The following is a 17,679-nucleotide window of genomic DNA, read 5'->3' on the forward strand; positions in this document are numbered from 1 at the left end:
GAGAGAGTTATGGCCAAAATACTATCAGTCGACACAGCAGAAAAAATATCTCGTCTGAGGTTTCCCAAAAATTTAAATCCGAATGGGAATTTAAACATGTGCGTTTTTTTCATATTTTTAGGCCTTCAATGCCTATATAAAGGGAAGAAGGGAGTTGATTTCATCAAGCAATTTCAGAGAGAAATAAACAGAGAATACAGATGCAAAGTGGAAAGATCAACTGCAATATTGGAGGCATTCTTCAGAGGGTTTTTAGCATTCTTCTCTTCTCTATTTTCATCTCTTTTCTTAAAGTTAATATGTGTGATTGTGCTCTCATAAACATGAGTAGCTAAACATTTAATTAGGATTAGATGGAGATTGTTTAACATTGTTTTATAGTTTTAATATGATTTATTTTCCCCTTAATTATTATGTATTCTATTTTATTTGTGCTTAATTACTTTTAATTGCCTGATCACCAATTAATTGTCTATGATTTTGATGCGAGATCTGAGAAGTGAGTGTCAAATATGCTGTAGTAAAATAGAACTGAATTTCGATATAGGACGAGAGTACCTATATGGTTTAGATAGCTTATAAGGTTTCTGTGTTTAATGCCTGTTGCATGTTAAATTTATCACGAGAGTAGAAAGTTTGCATGTAATTGAGATTTATATATCTGAGAAGACTATAAATTACCTTAGTAAACCTGCTATTGCATAGAAATTAACATTAGGAAAATAATCATATTAGGCCATAATCAATAGAAACAATTGAAATCGAAGCCCTGGTTTTTATTAACTGTCAATTTTCTTAAATAATTGCTTCTTACTAGTTTTCTTATTTTTAATTCTTTCTTAATTTTTATTTAACCAAATTGTAACGCCCCAATATTTTGCCTTATTTTACAAAATACTAACTTTGATGCATAAATTGAAAAGACTCAAAACTGTTTAGAAATACACAGCGGGTTTTACTATAAATATGTAAAAGATGAATGATCATTCATATTAAAATAAAATAAGTAGTTGAATGCACTTTTAAAATAAATTTACAACATTCCGCTGAGCTTAGAATACTTTACTATATTAAAAAAAAAAACAAAACCAAGGCTCCACCGGCGATCTAGACCGTCTGCTCGTCCATAGCCCCTCGCAGTATACATACCAGAACTGACCCAGCTCATCAAACTTACATTCAATGTTTCCTGTCTATTGCCTGTAGGGGAAAATAAGGGGGTGAGCTAAAAAGCCCAGTAAGGAAATGCTTATCATCCAATACCATACAATACCACGCAATAACATATATCATTAATATAATAATTAAGTTTTAACAATATCATATACCTTAGTTTATAACCTTACTAGGTGATTGGACACATGAGACCTTTATCATATATGTCCACGCTAACCATTCATAACATACATAAATTAAACTCATAACTCCAATAATACTCATAGCACATAATCATATCAATACTATAAAATATGTCAGTACCATAACATAGGCATGCCATAGCCATTACACACATAACCTGGGCCTAACTTGGCCCTACGATAACCTGGGCACACTTTGCCCTACCATTGCTATAGAGAAAGGTATCTCTACATTCAACAGCAACATCGCTGTATCATACCTCCCTATAACAATGTCATACACGAATCAGACAAATGCAGGGTAAGGTATCTCTACATTCAACGGTCTTACCCCGTATCATACCCCACCATGGCCCCTCATTTGTACCTGAGACGTTAACATACAACATACCATACATACAATCATGACAACCATAATATACATCCATACACACCATAATGTATATTGATTCACAAACTCAAATTGTGTCCATACCACACATTCTCAGTACCATATTCACATTCATAATAATACATCTCAAATATTATTTTAATACACAAATAATTTAAATTGTACAGTTCAATCAAAAAAAAAAAAAAAACTACCTAATTTCCTTACCTTGGAATCCGAAAGTTAGAATGACTTCAACTATAATCCTTTGGAATGCTTAAACCGAAACAACACTGCTGCAATTATTATTCCTTAATTTTAAACCATGATAAGAAAATTCTAATTAGAAGATGGGTTGAATAGAATTAATTCTTAACAAGAAAATCTTAATTAAACTTACCTTAGCTCTCTTAAATATATGGTAGTCGATCACCACTATAAACCTCCACTAAGATATAGTCCAACGCTTGTCTCTATATGGTCGCAGAGACCTTTTACTCACACACTCTTACCTTCTGTAAGTCACCGAACACACACTCCACAATTAGATAATTTTAATAACTAAACATCACACTTTTACTCATACTATATAAAGTCATAGTATGTACTCTCTCGTTCGGCGCTCCACACCAATTCTTAAAATAAGAACAGAATACTTATCCCACAACATATATATATATAAATATCTTTTCATATCTTTTATTTGAATTTGAAAATACTTAAACTAACTCCACTAAAATCACTGACATGTTGACTAGTCAATACACCTAAACCTAAAGCAATAAGGACTTAGCACTAATCTACACGTGTTCCTCCACAAAAATTATAAATAAAATCTTATGAAACTAATTATGTATATATATATATCTGATTCCCTCTTATAATCACTTCTAACTAACAATTATGTATTATCTTTATTATTAAGGTAATATATATTCTAATTATAATCATAAATCTTATAATACGCCCAACACTTGAGATACACTTCCGAATATAATTCGTATTGACATAGATATTTAAGTTGATATCCTAATTTTTCTCCAACCACTTTAGAATCAAACTTAGTCTTTTTATTCCACTCACATGATCATTATAAGCTCCAAGAAACCTTGCCTATGTACCATAACGTACACATACTTAAGAACAACATCACCAATTTAAGCCTAATTAAACTGACTCTTAAATATAACTCAAGTCAATTTAAATGGTTCAATTCCAGCCTAACGGGCTAGTTCCGACTTACTCCACCGCTAATGGACCTTAAGTTATATTTCAGGTCTTAACTAAATAATTTTTCTTAACTCATAAGAATACCAAAGTCTTTTATTTTTGAAACTAATGCAACTTTATACTTATTTTCAGAAAAATAGCCACTACACTTAATAATTATCTCTGCTTACACTATTTAAAAAAAAAACAAATAAGACAATTATTTTTATACGATTATCATTTCAATAAATTTTAAATACTATTCTTAATCTGGATATTACACAAATAGAAGTAAAAGTTTAATTTCAACGTACTTAACTACAATCCCTGTGGGATCGACCTCACTCCTGGTGAGTTTACTACTTGTAACGATACGTACACTTGCGTGTGCAAAATATCACAACACCAGGTGCCGAGACACCTACTGTTGTTGTCCCTGATTATGTTGCCACAGAAACACCAACTGTTCTTGATACTTCTGCTACTTTCAAGAACACTATTGCTGCACCACCGGATTCTATTGTTGTCACAGTCAACAAACATTCAATGACCACCAGAAGAAAATCAGGTATTCAAAAATCCAAGGTTTTTATGGCTTCTATAACCCTTGCATCTATGAAAAGTGCTTCAAAAGATCCCCAAATGGTTTGCTGCAATGTCTAATGAGAATAATGCTTTAAAGAAAAACAAAACTTATACATTAGTTCCTCTACCCCCTAACAGAGAACCAATAGGTTGCAAATGGGTTTTTCAAGTTAAAGAGAACAAAGATGGATCTGTTGACAGGTTAAATGCAAGATTAGTAGCAAAAGGGTTTCATCAACAAGTTGGTTTTAATTTTCATGAAACTTTTAGCCCAGTGATTAAACCTGTCACAATTCGGGTTGTTCTCACCATAGCTCATTCCAAAGGATGGTTAGTAAGGCAACGGGATGTTAATAATGCATGCCTTAATGGCGATCTTCATGAAGATATTTACATGATCCAGCTGTTGGATATTATTTTACCAGGATCTTAGATCTACTCACAAGTATGTTTATTAACATCCTAAATATGAACTTTCTAAAACGATAAATTAAACACATATAAAGTTTAAGAAACCTTACATTGGGTGCAGCGGAATTATAATGACTCCTTCCGTTCAGATCTCTAACCCTTGATTCCTTTCTGTAGCAGAGTATTATCAAGATCTGAACCTGGATCTTCTTCTCTGAATCCTTGATGCTGAATCTCCTTTGCTGTTGATCTTTCTTCACAATCTTCCTCACTATGATTGAGGTATTGCTTGATGTGTGTGGGCACTACTCTAATCACTAAGAGAGGTTCGAAATATTGAGGAAGAAAAGAGAGAGAGAGTGGCGGCTAGAGAAGAGAGTGGAGGCTCAGGTTTTTCTGATTCAGAAAGTGTAATTTTCCTGAAGCCTTCACTATCTATTTATAGCATTCCTTCTAGGGTTTGATTTGAATTATATGGCATTAAAATAATGAAAAAATCATTTAAAAAAGATAACATAAGTGGCCGGCCCTAGGCTAGGTGGACTGGGCCTTGATTTTTGCAATTTTGCAATTTTACCACTTTTGTATCTGATTTTCTCAAAAATGCCAATTTCCTAATTCAATCATTTAAATGCCAATTCTAACTATTTAATAACTATAAATAATTATTAAATAATATTGTCATTTATCATATTTATTAATTGCACCATACAAAGTATCACAATTAACAAATATGCCCCTGTTAACTCTTTCTTTACAATTTCGCCCTTACTTAGTGAAAATTTCACAAATAGACATAGTCTAATTTGTGAATTATAATTGATTAATCAAAACCAATTACATGAGTCTTACAAGCAATATTATCTCAACTAGTGGGGGGACCATGGGTCTATATAACCGAGCTTCCAATAAGTAGATCAAGAATTTAGCACTAAAATTCACTAACTTATTAATTCTTCGTTGAATCCACGCATAGAACTTAGAATTGCACTCTCAGTATATAGAATGCTCTATATGTTCCACCATATAGACACATCATTAGTTATCCATTGTTATAATCCTAATTTGATCAATGATCCTCTATATGAATGATCTACATAGTAAAGGGATTAAATTACCGTAACACCCTACCATGTATTTTATCCTTAAAACACTTGACCCCGTATAAATGATATTTCAGCTTATGTGAAATGAGATCTCCACCATTTATTTTCGTTTGGCCAAGCTCGAAGGAAATCATCCTTTGCTTACTATTTGCCAGATAGAAGCTATAGATTCCATGTTTATGCTAGCGCTCCCACTCAATTGCACTACCGTGTTCCCAAAATGTACGTATCACCCTGACCTAAAAGTAGGCTTAACTAACAAATCAAAGAACACGAATAGCCTTTCAAGATTGAGCCTAATCATAACAGGATTAAGATCATTTGATCTAGGATCAACTTGGCGATATTGACTTGAATAGATTTTACGGTAACTTTAATTAAATCTAATTCAAAGTTCAATATCGGTCCCTTCCGATGCATACTCCATGCATCCAACCTGAGCTTTACTTTAACCAATGTTCTGGAAAGAACATAGTATTTCTCCAAATACAAGTAAACTCTTGTTGTAGATTATCATATCAGTAAAACCCTGTGTCTGATAAATCTAGGAAACTTTATTCACATAGTCATGTTTACTTTCCAATGTGATGACAACACAATAAACAGGATCAAGTATGTGAAAAGGGTTTAAGATGAATTTATAAATCAAATAGACAAGCAATTGATAAAGTGAATCAAAACATTCACAAATGAATGAAAAATACTTTCGTTTCTTTATTGATGTTGAATAAAATAGATTACATTGAAATAGAGTTTTATTTAGGGCATAAAACCCAACAAACTCCCACATGCACTAATATAAAACTAATTAGTACATATCAATTAATCCTAAATTCGACGGTGCTTTTCAAAGGCCGTCACGGCCAAGACTTTGGTAAATGGATCAGCTAGGTTGTCCTCTGTGTCAACTTTCTCAACTAGTACGTCCCCTCTTGCCACGTATTCTACGATAATGTGATACTTCCTTTCAATGTGTTTGCTTCTCTTGTGGCTTCGAGGTTCTTTCTTGTTTGCTATTGCTCCATTGTTATCACGAGTAGTACCGAGGCTTTTCCATTCCAGGAACAACTCCTATCTTTGGTGAAGAACTTTCTTAGCCGGACAAGTTCTTTTGCGGCTTCGAGCTGCTGCTATGTATTCGGCTTCCATAGTTGAGTCCGATATTGCGGTTTGTTTAGCACTTCTCCAAACCTTTGCTCCACCCCCAAGAGTAAACACCATCCCAGATGTTGATTTCTGTCTTCAAGACTTGCTGGAAATGCGAATCGGTGTAGCCTATGGGATTTAAAGCACCACCCTTGTAGACTAACACAAGATTCCTTGTACTCTTTAAGTATTTCGGAATATACTTAATCGCATTCCAATGTTCTTGTCTGGATTAGGCGATACTGCTCACGATTCCAACGGCATAACGGATGTCGGGTCTAGTGCATAACATTGCATACATTAGACTTCCAAGCTGCAGAGGCATAGGGAATTTTCGCCATGTCCTCTATCTGCTTGAGGATCGATCGGTGGCTGTTCCTTAGATAGACGAATACCATATCTAGAAGGCATGTTTGCCCCAGTGGTGTTGCTCATGGAGAATCTCTCTAAGACTTTGTCTATGTAGGTCGTTTGAGAGAGAGCAAGAGATCTGTTCTTCGGTTTCTTATAATGCGAATACCAAGAACATAAGTGCATTTGCTTCACCCAAATCTTTCATATCGAATTGAGTGTTGAGCCATTCCTTAATGTGAGTCATTTTCTTGACATTGTTTCCAATGATCAAAATGTCATCAACATAAAGGACCCGGAATACTACTATTTGGTCTTCCTTGAGTTGGTAAACACAAGGTTCATCTTCATTACGAAGAAAGCCGTAGGTTTTGATGATTTCATCAAACCTCTTGTTCCATGAGCGAGAAGCTTGCTTGAGTCCATAGATAGACTGTTTAACTTGCAAACTTTCTTTTCTTGCCCGGGAAGAACATAACCTTCGGTTGCTCCATATAGATGGTTTCTTCAAGTACCCCATTAAGGAAGGCGGTCTTGACATCCATTTGCCGATTTCATAATCGAAAGCGGCGGTATGGAGAGAAGAATTCGGATGGATTTGAGCATGGCAACAGGACTAAAAGTTTCCTCATAGTCCACGCCTTCTCTTTGGGTATAACCCTTGGCTACAAGTCTAGCTTTGAAAGTTTCGACTTCGCCTCCAGCTCCTCTTTTCTTCTTGTAAACCCACTTGCATCCTATCGGATGATAGTCGTCAGGTGCGTCTACATATTCCCAGACTTTGTTCTTTTTCATGGAATCCATTTCTGAATCCATTCCGGCTGACCATCGTTTCCGTTGCGGACTAGCCATTGCCTGTTTATAGGTTAATGGATCGTCATCAATACCGTCACCTACGACCATATTGATTTCACCATCCAAGCCATAACGAGCAGGTTTTTGTTGAAACTCTCCCACTACGACGAGGTATGGTTGTCTCTGAACAGAAACTTTAGTAGTAGATTTCTCAGTTTGTTCAACTGAGGGAGTGGGATCGTCTTCTTCACGAGTGGAAGAGGACGGAACATTGGAAGGACTTATATCTGATAGCAATTCCTCTAGAACAACTTTACTTTTCGGTTTGTAGTCTTTAATATAGTTCTCTTCAAGGAAAGTAGCATTTGTAGAAACAAACACTTTATTATCCTTGTGACTATAAAATAGTCCACCCCTAGTCTCTTTAGAATTTCCAACAAACATGCATACTTCGGTACGTGATTCAAGTTTGCCTTCTTTCTTTCTTAAGACATGAGCAGGGCACCCCCAAATTCTGTAATGGCGCAAACTAGGTGTTCGACCATTCCAAAGTTCGACGGGTGTCTTAGGGACCGCTTTAGATGGAACAACATTTAAAATGTCATTTGCCATCCGTATAGCATATCCCCGAAGGACGTAGACGAGTTGAATAACTCAGCATAGACCTAACCATTTCCAAAAGAGTGCGATTTCTTCTTTCTGCAACTCCATTTTGTTGTGGAGTAGCTGGGGCAGTGTATTGGGATTCAATTCCAAGTTCAATTAAATGATCTTTGAACTGCATATCCATATATTCTCCACCCCTATCAGTTCGCAAGATCTTTAATGATTTACCTAATTGGTTTTGGGCCAAAGCATGAAATTCTTGAAACTTTTCAAACGTTTCAGATTTCTTTTGCATTAGGTAAAGAAAACTATATCTAGAGAAATCGTCAATGAAAGTGACAAAATACTCATAACCACCTCGGGCTTTGACATTCAAAGGTCCGCATACATCGGAATGCACTAACCCTAGAGGGATTTTGGCACGCTCTCCCTTTGCAGAGAAAGAACGTTTAGTCATTTTTCCTTCTAGGCAGGACTCGCATACTGGCAGTTCACCTAGGACGACATTTTTTAATGGACCGTCTTTGGTGAGCCTATTGAGTCTATCAAAGCCTATATGACCTAAACGTAAATGCCATAGATAAGTTTGATCATCATTATCAATCTCTTTTCTTTTTAGGTTTCTAGGTCTAGCTACATTGAAAAGTTCACTATTTAGTGAGATTTGAGTACTCGGTCTTAAAACATAAAGCCCTTGTTCCATTATAGCAACACATATTTGAAATCCATTACGAGAAATTGAACAATTTGTACTCGAAAAATTCAATATATAAGATTGTGTTTGCAAACATGAGACACTAATCAAGTTTCTACTAAAGTTTGGAATAAATAAAACATTTTCTAAAATTAAAAATCTTTGTTGAAACTTGATGCGGGCTTTTCCTCTAGCTTTGACCGATACTAATTCGCCATTGCCAACTTTAAGCTGTAACTCTCCTGGAAGTAGATTTTCCCAGGTTTCAAGCAACTGCAGTGAAGAACATACATGGTTAGTAGACCCAGAATCAACAATCCAGATGGATTTGTCGTTCTCTAAAACACATGATTCAAAGACAAAAGCATTACCTTCGTTTGAATTGTTTAGAAGCCTGGGACATCGTTCTTCATGATGACCCTTTCCATTACAATTCGAACATAGAAGATTATGTCTGATAATTGTACTTGAAGAAGCAGTTTTGCTAGATCCTTCATACCTAGTCCTTTTCCTTCGATTGTTGATTGCAAACCCAGGGGGACCCATTGCAATCAAGTTCCGTTCATGGGCTCGTAATTCTGTTTCGAGCTTGTCCATGTCGGAGGAGTTAGAATTGTTGATCATATAAGAGATAACAAATTCATTATACTCCGGAGGAAGACTATTAAGGATAAGTTGGACCCATTGTTCTCTTGATAAATCAATTCCCAGTAGATTTGCCTTTTGGAATTTCAGATTCATCATCAACAGGTGCGAGTTAATGCAACTACCAGGATGCATTTTCACACTATAGAGTTCTTTTGCTAAGATAGTAACTAAGAGAGGATCGGGGTGTGGGTTATTCATAATGACACTACAACACATCAATAAAACAGAAGTAAGGTTTTGGCTCATAAATTCATACACAATTTAGAAAATAGCAAGTAATTACATATGTTATAGAAATACTAAATCTAACATAGTTTATTTTCCAAGGTATTTCAACAAAGGCGACACAGTGTCCCGTTTAGGCGAGAGTCAAAGCATCATTCATTGAATAGAGTTGTCAGCTCATCTAAAATGATAAACATTCTAGCAACCTTTTATTCGATCAAGATTTGAATTCAGCGTTGTCCCGTTTAGGCGAGAGTCAAGGCAATTCTATCTTATGAGCTTCCACCATTGTTTCATAACTTGCAAGTCAAGTATGGTCGCCACCATTAGGGTGATCTATACCATACAAAACACTTACAAACTACTTATCATGCGAGGTTAAACGGTGCGAAATTGCTAATGAACGTTCCTCCATTAGGGAGGATTACTCACTAAAACAAACACGGTGTAAAACCCACAATGGAGATCGAATGTCTCTTGATTAAAAGCTCATTATTTAAAAAAAATATATATATGTATTTTGTATAATCATAATATTCGATATTATAATAATGAAAAATTACAAATTAAAGTTGGTTTAATTAAAATCAACTTTAATTAATTTTCAATTATTATTTAAATTTGAAAAATAAATTCAAATAAATATCGAATAAGTTCCATAATATAATAATGAAAAATTAAAAATCAAAATTGATTTAAATAAAAAAATCAACTTTAATTAATTTTCAATTATTAATTAAATTCAAAAATTTGAATTTTAAATGGAACAAATTTGAAAATATCTTGTTTAAGTTGTTTTAGAAAGAATCTAAAAAATCAACTTAAATATCTTTCAAATCAGATTTAATTAAATTCAAAATTAAGTTGTAACCACTTAATTTTGTAGATATTTTAAGTTAAATATTCAAAAAAGATATTAACCTAAAAATATCTAAGATATTTTAAGTTGTTTTTTTTTTTTTTTTTTTTTTTTTTTTTTTTATAATAAATTTCGAATAAATAAATAATTAAATAAAAATTTAATATTCGAAAAAAAAATAATTTCGGAATTAAAAAAAAATAAATTTCGAAAATTTAAAAAATTAAACCTACTTTTTATCTTATATCTATTTAAAATTACATGATTATAAATATCTTATTTTAAATAAGGTCAAAAAATCTTTTAAAATATTTATAAAATCTGACCTTAAATTAAAAAAAAATATAATCAAATTTAAAAATAAGATAGGTTTTTAAGCAAAAAGATAAATACTAATTCTATTCGAATTCAAATTACACTAATATCTTGAATTAATTTAAAAAAAAATAAAATTAATTCAAAATGATAATTAGAATTGAATTAGGAATAGTATTAGTATATATACAAAACCATACAAAAATTTGGAAGTTAATTCCATGAAAAAGTATGAAAAATTGAAGAAAAAGGGAAAAAACCGAAACTGTACGGACAGTTCTGCGATCGCAGAAAATATCAAGACGGCCGATTTTGTCAAATCTTCAAAAAATCATAACTAATTCAAATAAAATCCAAATTGAGTTCTGTAAAAGGCTAACTTGCTTAATTTTTTCCAAACTATCCAATAAAAATAATTATAGAATCGAAATCACAATTATTTATCACGAAAATTTAACAAACATCAATCATTCATCAAATAACACTCAATACAACATGATACCATCCAAAGAACATACAAACAATCGTTTTAAAGTCCAAATTTCATGTAAGTAAATCAATTACCATGGCTCTGATACCAGTTGTTGGATATTATTTTACCAGGATCTTAGATCTACTCACAAGTATGTTTATTAACATCCTAAATATGAACTTTCTAAAACGATAAATTAAACACATATAAAGTTTAAGAAACCTTACATTGGGTGCAGCGGAATTATAATGACTCCTTCCGTTCAGATCTCTAACCCTTGATTCCTTTCTGTCGCCGAGTATTATCAAGATCTGAACCTGGATCTTCTTCTCTGAATCCTTGATGCTGAATCTCCTTTGCTGTTGATCTTTCTTCACAATCTTCCTCACTATGATTGAGGTATTGCTTGATGTGTGTGGGCACTACTCTAATCACTAAGAGAGGTTCGAAATATTGAGGAAGAAAAGAGAGAGAGAGTGGCGGCTAGAGAAGAGAGTGGAGGCTCAGGTTTTCGATTCGAAAGTGTAATTTTCTGAAGCCTTCACTATCTATTTATAGCATTCCTTCTAGGGTTTGATTTGAATTATATGGCATTAAAATAATGAAAAAATCATTTAAAAAAGATAACATAAGTGGCCGGCCCTAGGCTAGGTGGATTGGGCCTTGATTTTTGCAATTTTGCAATTTTACCACTTTTGTATCTGATTTTCTCAAAAATGCCAATTTCCTAATTCAATCATTTAAATGCCAATTCTAACTATTTAATAACTATAAATAATTATTAAATAATATTGTCATTTATCATATTTATTAATTGCACCATACAAAGTATCACAATTAACAAATATGCCTGTTAACTCTTTCTTTACAATTTCGCCCTTACTTAGTGAAAATTTCACAAATAGACATAGTCTAATTTGTGAATTATAATTGATTAATCAAAACCAATTACATGAGTCTTACAAGCAATATTATCTCAACTAGTGGGGGGACCATGGGTCTATATAAGCGAGCTTCCAATAAGTAGATCAAGAATTTAGCACTAAAATTCACTAACTTATTAATTCTTCGTTGAATCCACGCATAGAACTTAGAATTGCACTCTCAGTATATAGAATGCTCTATATGTTCCACCATATAGACACATCATTAGTTATCCATTGTTATAATCCTAATTTGATCAATGATCCTCTATATGAATGATCTACATAGTAAAGGGATTAAATTACCGTAACACCCTACCATGTATTTTATCCTTAAAACACTTGACCCCGTATAAATGATATTTCAGCTTATGTGAAATGAGATCTCCACCATTTATTTTCGTTTGGCCAAGCTCGAAGGAAATCATCCTTTGCTTACTATTTGCCAGATAGAAGCTATAGATTCCATGTTTATGCTAGCGCTCCCACTCAATTGCACTACCGTGTTCCCAAAATGTACGTATCACCCTGACCTAAAAGTAGGCTTAACTAACAAATCAAAGAACACGAATAGCCTTTCAAGATTGAGCCTAATCATAACAGGATTAAGATCATTTGATCTAGGATCAACTTGGCGATATTGACTTGAATAGATTTTACGGTAACTTTAATTAAATCTAATTCAAAGTTCAATATCGGTCCCTTCCGATGCATACTCCATGCATCCAACCTGAGCTTTACTTTAACCAATGTTCTGGAAAGAACATAGTATTTCTCCAAATACAAGTAAACTCTTGTTGTAGATTATCATATCAGTAAAACCCTGTGTCTGATAAATCTAGGAAACTTTATTCACATAGTCATGTTTACTTTCCAATGTGATGACAGCACAATAAACATGATCAAGTATGTGAAAAGGGTTTAAGATGAATTTATAAATCAATTAGACAAGCAATTGATAAAGTGAACCAAAACATACACAAATGAATGAAAAATACTTCTGTTTCTTTATTGATGTTGAATAAAATAGATTACATTGAAATGGAGTTTTATTTAGGGCATAAAACCTAACACCAGCCACCATGATTTGTTGATCTTGAGCATCCCAACAAAGTTTTCAAGTTACGTAAGGCTATTTATGGTCTCAAACAAGCTCCTAGAGCCTAGTTTGAGAAGTTATCCACATTCTTATTACAACTTGGTTTCACTTCAACTAAAACTGATCATTCCTTATTCACTTTAATCACACCAACAAATGTCATCTACATACTGATTTATGTTGATGATATTCTCATAACTGACAGTGATTCTCAACAAATCTCAACCCTAATCAAAATCCCCCAGTTCCAAATTTGCATTAAAAGATCTTGGCATCATGGATTTCTTCCTTGGTATTGATCAGATCATTCACACACAAGAAGGTATTATTCTGTCTCAACAAATGTACATACAAGATTTGATTTGCAAAGCTGAATTGTAGGGAGCCAAAACTCGAAGTTCTCCAATGAATAGTGGGTTGAGATTATCCAACTATGGTAGTGAACCTGTCACTAATATGTTACTGCTTACAAGTCTCTGTTTGGTGCTCTTCAGTATGCCACTATAACCAGACCTGACATTGCCTTTAGTGTGAATAAGGTCTGCCAGTTTATGCAGAATCTTTTGCAATCTCACCTTGTTACAGTAAAAAGGATCCTAAGGTATCTTGCAGGCACACTAGATTATGGTCTTCAATTGAAGTATCCCTCATTTCTACATCTTGAAGCTTTCTGTGATGCAGATTGGGCTGCTAATCTTGATGATCGTCGCTCAACCACGAGTTACTGCATCTTCTTTGGTGGAAACTTAATCTCAATCAAAAAAAAATAGGCTACCATCTCCAGATCATCTACAGAGGCTGAATATCACAGTTTGGCTGTGGTGGTCACTGAGTTAAGTTGGATTCAATCATTGTTGTTTGAATTACAACAACTCTCATCAAACTCCTCCTTTAATCTAGTGTGATAATCTTAGTACTATGCATATGTCAGCCAATCCTATCTTGCATGCTCGCACAAAACATATGGTGATTGATTTTCACTATGTTCGTGACAAAATCCTGTCCAAACAAATCATGGTTCAACTGAGCAACAAATAGTAGACTCCTTAACAAAATCAATCTCCAATTCTAGGTTCTTTATTCTTCGAGACAAATTTGGTGTGGTTTGCTCAACTACCTTAAGTTTGAAGGGGATTGTTAAGAGAACCTAAGCTACAGTTAGACAGTTAGAGTTCTGTTTTACTTGGTTTAAGTCTGTTGTAACTATATTTTTGTTAGTTTTCATTACCTGCACGTGAGCTTACTGTATGAAAAAAGTTTTGTCTTCTCCATTTAATCTAATGAAACAGTTCTTCTTTCTTGCCTTAGCTTCATCGTTCTTATCTTTCTTTAAGCATTGACAAGGGCAGTACTAGTTTTAATAATATTAATTCACCATATTAATAAGTGGATTTTTCATTTAAAAGTTTACAAAAATATGATTACTTTTTAAAAAATATATATTTATGGGAAAAATTAAAATATAAATTTAAAAAATATAGAACTTAGGAATGTGCATATGGTTTTATTTTAAAATAAATTGACAATAAGAAAAATAGTCCATTCATTTTATATATTGGTTTAATATTTCCATACATTAATAATTTGAGACTATTTCTAATAAAATTTAATAATTCATATATGATCCAATCAAATCCAATTATAATTTATACTTTTATACAATTAGATTAGATTCGACTGGTTCAATTTTGAATTAATTTATTAGATGTTGCCTCCCATAATTATAACTATATATATATAATTCATCAGCTAATTAGACTATTAATCATGTGTAGTTCGTGTTAGATTCATATATTATATAATTAATTAATTATAATATGTTCACCAATGCATGTGTAACTCCACTATAGAGGTAAAGCTTATTTTTCAATAACAATATTTGCAATTGGGCAGTACGACTACGACTCAGTGCTCCATAACGTCATTTCTTATGAAAGACACAACAAGACAAATAACCTTATTTATATAAGTGTTCAAATAACATACGTACGTGCGAACGGTCTTTAGTAGAATAAGGAGGAAAGAAACTTTAATTTCAAAACCCACCCACTTAATAATTTCAGTCAAATATCCACAACTTCACCAACTCTAACTTGGAAAAGAGACCGAAACTTCATCCCATATGCCTTATTATTAATCACATTCTCATATAAATATACTCACATCACAAACCATTTCTTGCATCCCACACAAAGAAAAAAGAAAGAGAGTATACAGAGCTCTAACACAACCAATATTCATTCTTCTCTCTCTCTCTCTCTCTCTCTCTCTCTCTCTCTCTCTCTCTCTCTCTCTCTCTCTCTCTCTCTCTCTCTCTCTCTCTCTCTCTCTCTCTCTCTCTCTCTCTCACACACACACACACCTATATATATATACAAACTAAACAAACAAGTAATCCATTTATATTCATTCAAATGGGTAGCCTCGGTGACTTTGATTTTTCCCAAAACAATGCTCTTTCAAACATAGTTGGGGGTGCAAGTAGTAATAACCCGTTGGACCCCGAGGAGTTTCGGCGACAAGGCCACATGGTGATTGATTTCATTGCCGATTACTACAAAAACATTGAGAAGTACCCTGTTCTTAGCCAAGTCGAACCGGGTTACCTCAAAAAGCGGCTCCCGACATCGGCACCTTTTTATCCGGAATCCATTGAGACGATTCTAGGTGATGTCCAGGACCACATCGTTCCGGGAATAACCCATTGGCAGAGCCCCAACTACTTTGCATACTTCCCTTCCAGCGGAAGCATTGCAGGCTTCCTTGGAGAAATGCTAGCCACTGGCTTTAATGTCGTTGGATTCAACTGGATGTCTTCTCCAGCTGCAACCGAGCTGGAGAGCATAGTCATGGATTGGCTGGGTCAGATGCTAAGACTCCCTAAGTCATTTCTTTTCTCTGGAAACGGAGGCGGTGTCTTACAAGGAACCACATGCGAGGCCATCTTGTGTACTCTCGTTGCTGCCCGAGATCGAACTCTCAGAATTATTGGAAACGATAATATTGGAAAGCTTGTTGTTTATTGTTCCGACCAAACTCATTGCGCTTTCAAGAAAGCTGCCCAGATAGCAGGGATCCATCCCAACAATTTTCGAGTTATCCCCACAACTTTGTCCTCTTCGTTTTCCATGTGTCCCAAGGCTTTGAGAAACACCATAACTGCTGATGTTGAGGCTGGACTCGTTCCCATATTTTTACTCGCAACTGTCGGGACAACGTCCACAACTGCTGTTGACCCACTCGGACCTCTATGTGACGTGGCAAAAGATTACGGAATGTGGGTCCACGTGGATGCGGCCTATGCTGGGAGCATTTGCATTTGCCCAGAATTTCGACACTTCATCGACGGAGTGGAAGGAGCTGACTCCTTTAGCTTTAACGCTCACAAATGGTTCTTCACCACCTTAGATTGTTGTTGCCTTTGGGTGAAAGACCCCTCAGCGTTGACACAATCATTGTCTACTGATCCTGAGTATCTAAAGAACAAGGCCACCGAATCAAAGCAAGTGGTTGATTATAAGGACTGGCAACTCGCTCTAAGCAGACGATTCCGTTCTCTCAAGTTGTGGCTCGTGCTCCGTAGCTATGGAGTCGAGAAACTACGAGGGTTCCTACGAAGCCATGTGAAGATGGCCAAGGTGTTCCAAGGTTTTGTGGAAGCTGACAACAGATTTGAGGTTGTGGTTCCAAGGAATTTTGCCAACGTATGCTTCAGAATAACGCCTTCGGCAGTAATGAGTAGTAGTACTAAAAGTAGTAATGGGGTATTGGGTGAGATAACTAACAGTAATGATATTAGTAGCCCAAGGACAAAGACAAAGGTGGGATTGGTGAATGAAGTGAACCAGAAATTGATGGAGTCGATTAATGGGTCAGGTGGGATTTACATGACCCATTCGGTTGTTGGTGGTATCTATTTGCTTCGTTTCGCTGTTGGAGCCACTCTCACCCAAGAATCTCATGTCATTGAGGCTTGGAACGTAGTTAAGCAACACGCACATGCCATACTCAACACTAACTAATGCCTATTTGTTACATTTTATTACCTTTGATTCTTTTGGCAAGTCAACAATGATGGTTGCTTGCCTAGATTGTCTATTTATTCTTTTATGTACGTTCCCATTAATGTGTACGAAAGCTCCATTAATTCTTTATAATGAATATTTGACAAAGACTATTTCACATTTTCGTTTGTGCAATTCTATATACAGTAGAACCTCTATTCAAGAATAGACTTGGGACCAAGCAAATTATATTCTAATTGAGAGGTTATAACTAAATAGAGTTATACCAGAAAAAAAAATTAAAATACTAAAAAATATCAATGTAACAATAATAACAATAAATAATTATTAATACTATATTATAATAGAATTATTTTAGAGTAAATATAATGGTAATACATATGTTACAATTTGAAATAAAATTATTAATTTTATGTAAATAAATTTACAAAACATATGTATATATTTTATTAAGATGTAATTATTCTTATATAGAGGTATAT

At 34.3% G+C, this 17,679-nt stretch overlaps 1 protein-coding gene across 1 annotated transcript; it reads left to right on the plus strand.

Annotated features, from left to right (window-relative positions):
- Positions 1 to 15,357: 15,357 nt before the first annotated feature.
- LOC115721881 (tyrosine decarboxylase-like) lies at positions 15,358 to 17,356 on the plus strand. Its single transcript, XM_030650980.2, has one exon. It carries the CDS (start codon positions 15,587 to 15,589, stop codon positions 17,192 to 17,194), a length of 1,608 nt encoding a protein of 535 aa, XP_030506840.2. The 5' UTR covers positions 15,358 to 15,586; the 3' UTR covers positions 17,195 to 17,356.
- Positions 17,357 to 17,679: the final 323 nt, after the last annotated feature.

Source organism: Cannabis sativa, chromosome 9 (genome assembly GCF_029168945.1).
Source record: "Cannabis sativa cultivar Pink pepper isolate KNU-18-1 chromosome 9, ASM2916894v1, whole genome shotgun sequence".
Lineage (NCBI taxonomy): Eukaryota > Viridiplantae > Streptophyta > Magnoliopsida > Rosales > Cannabaceae > Cannabis > Cannabis sativa.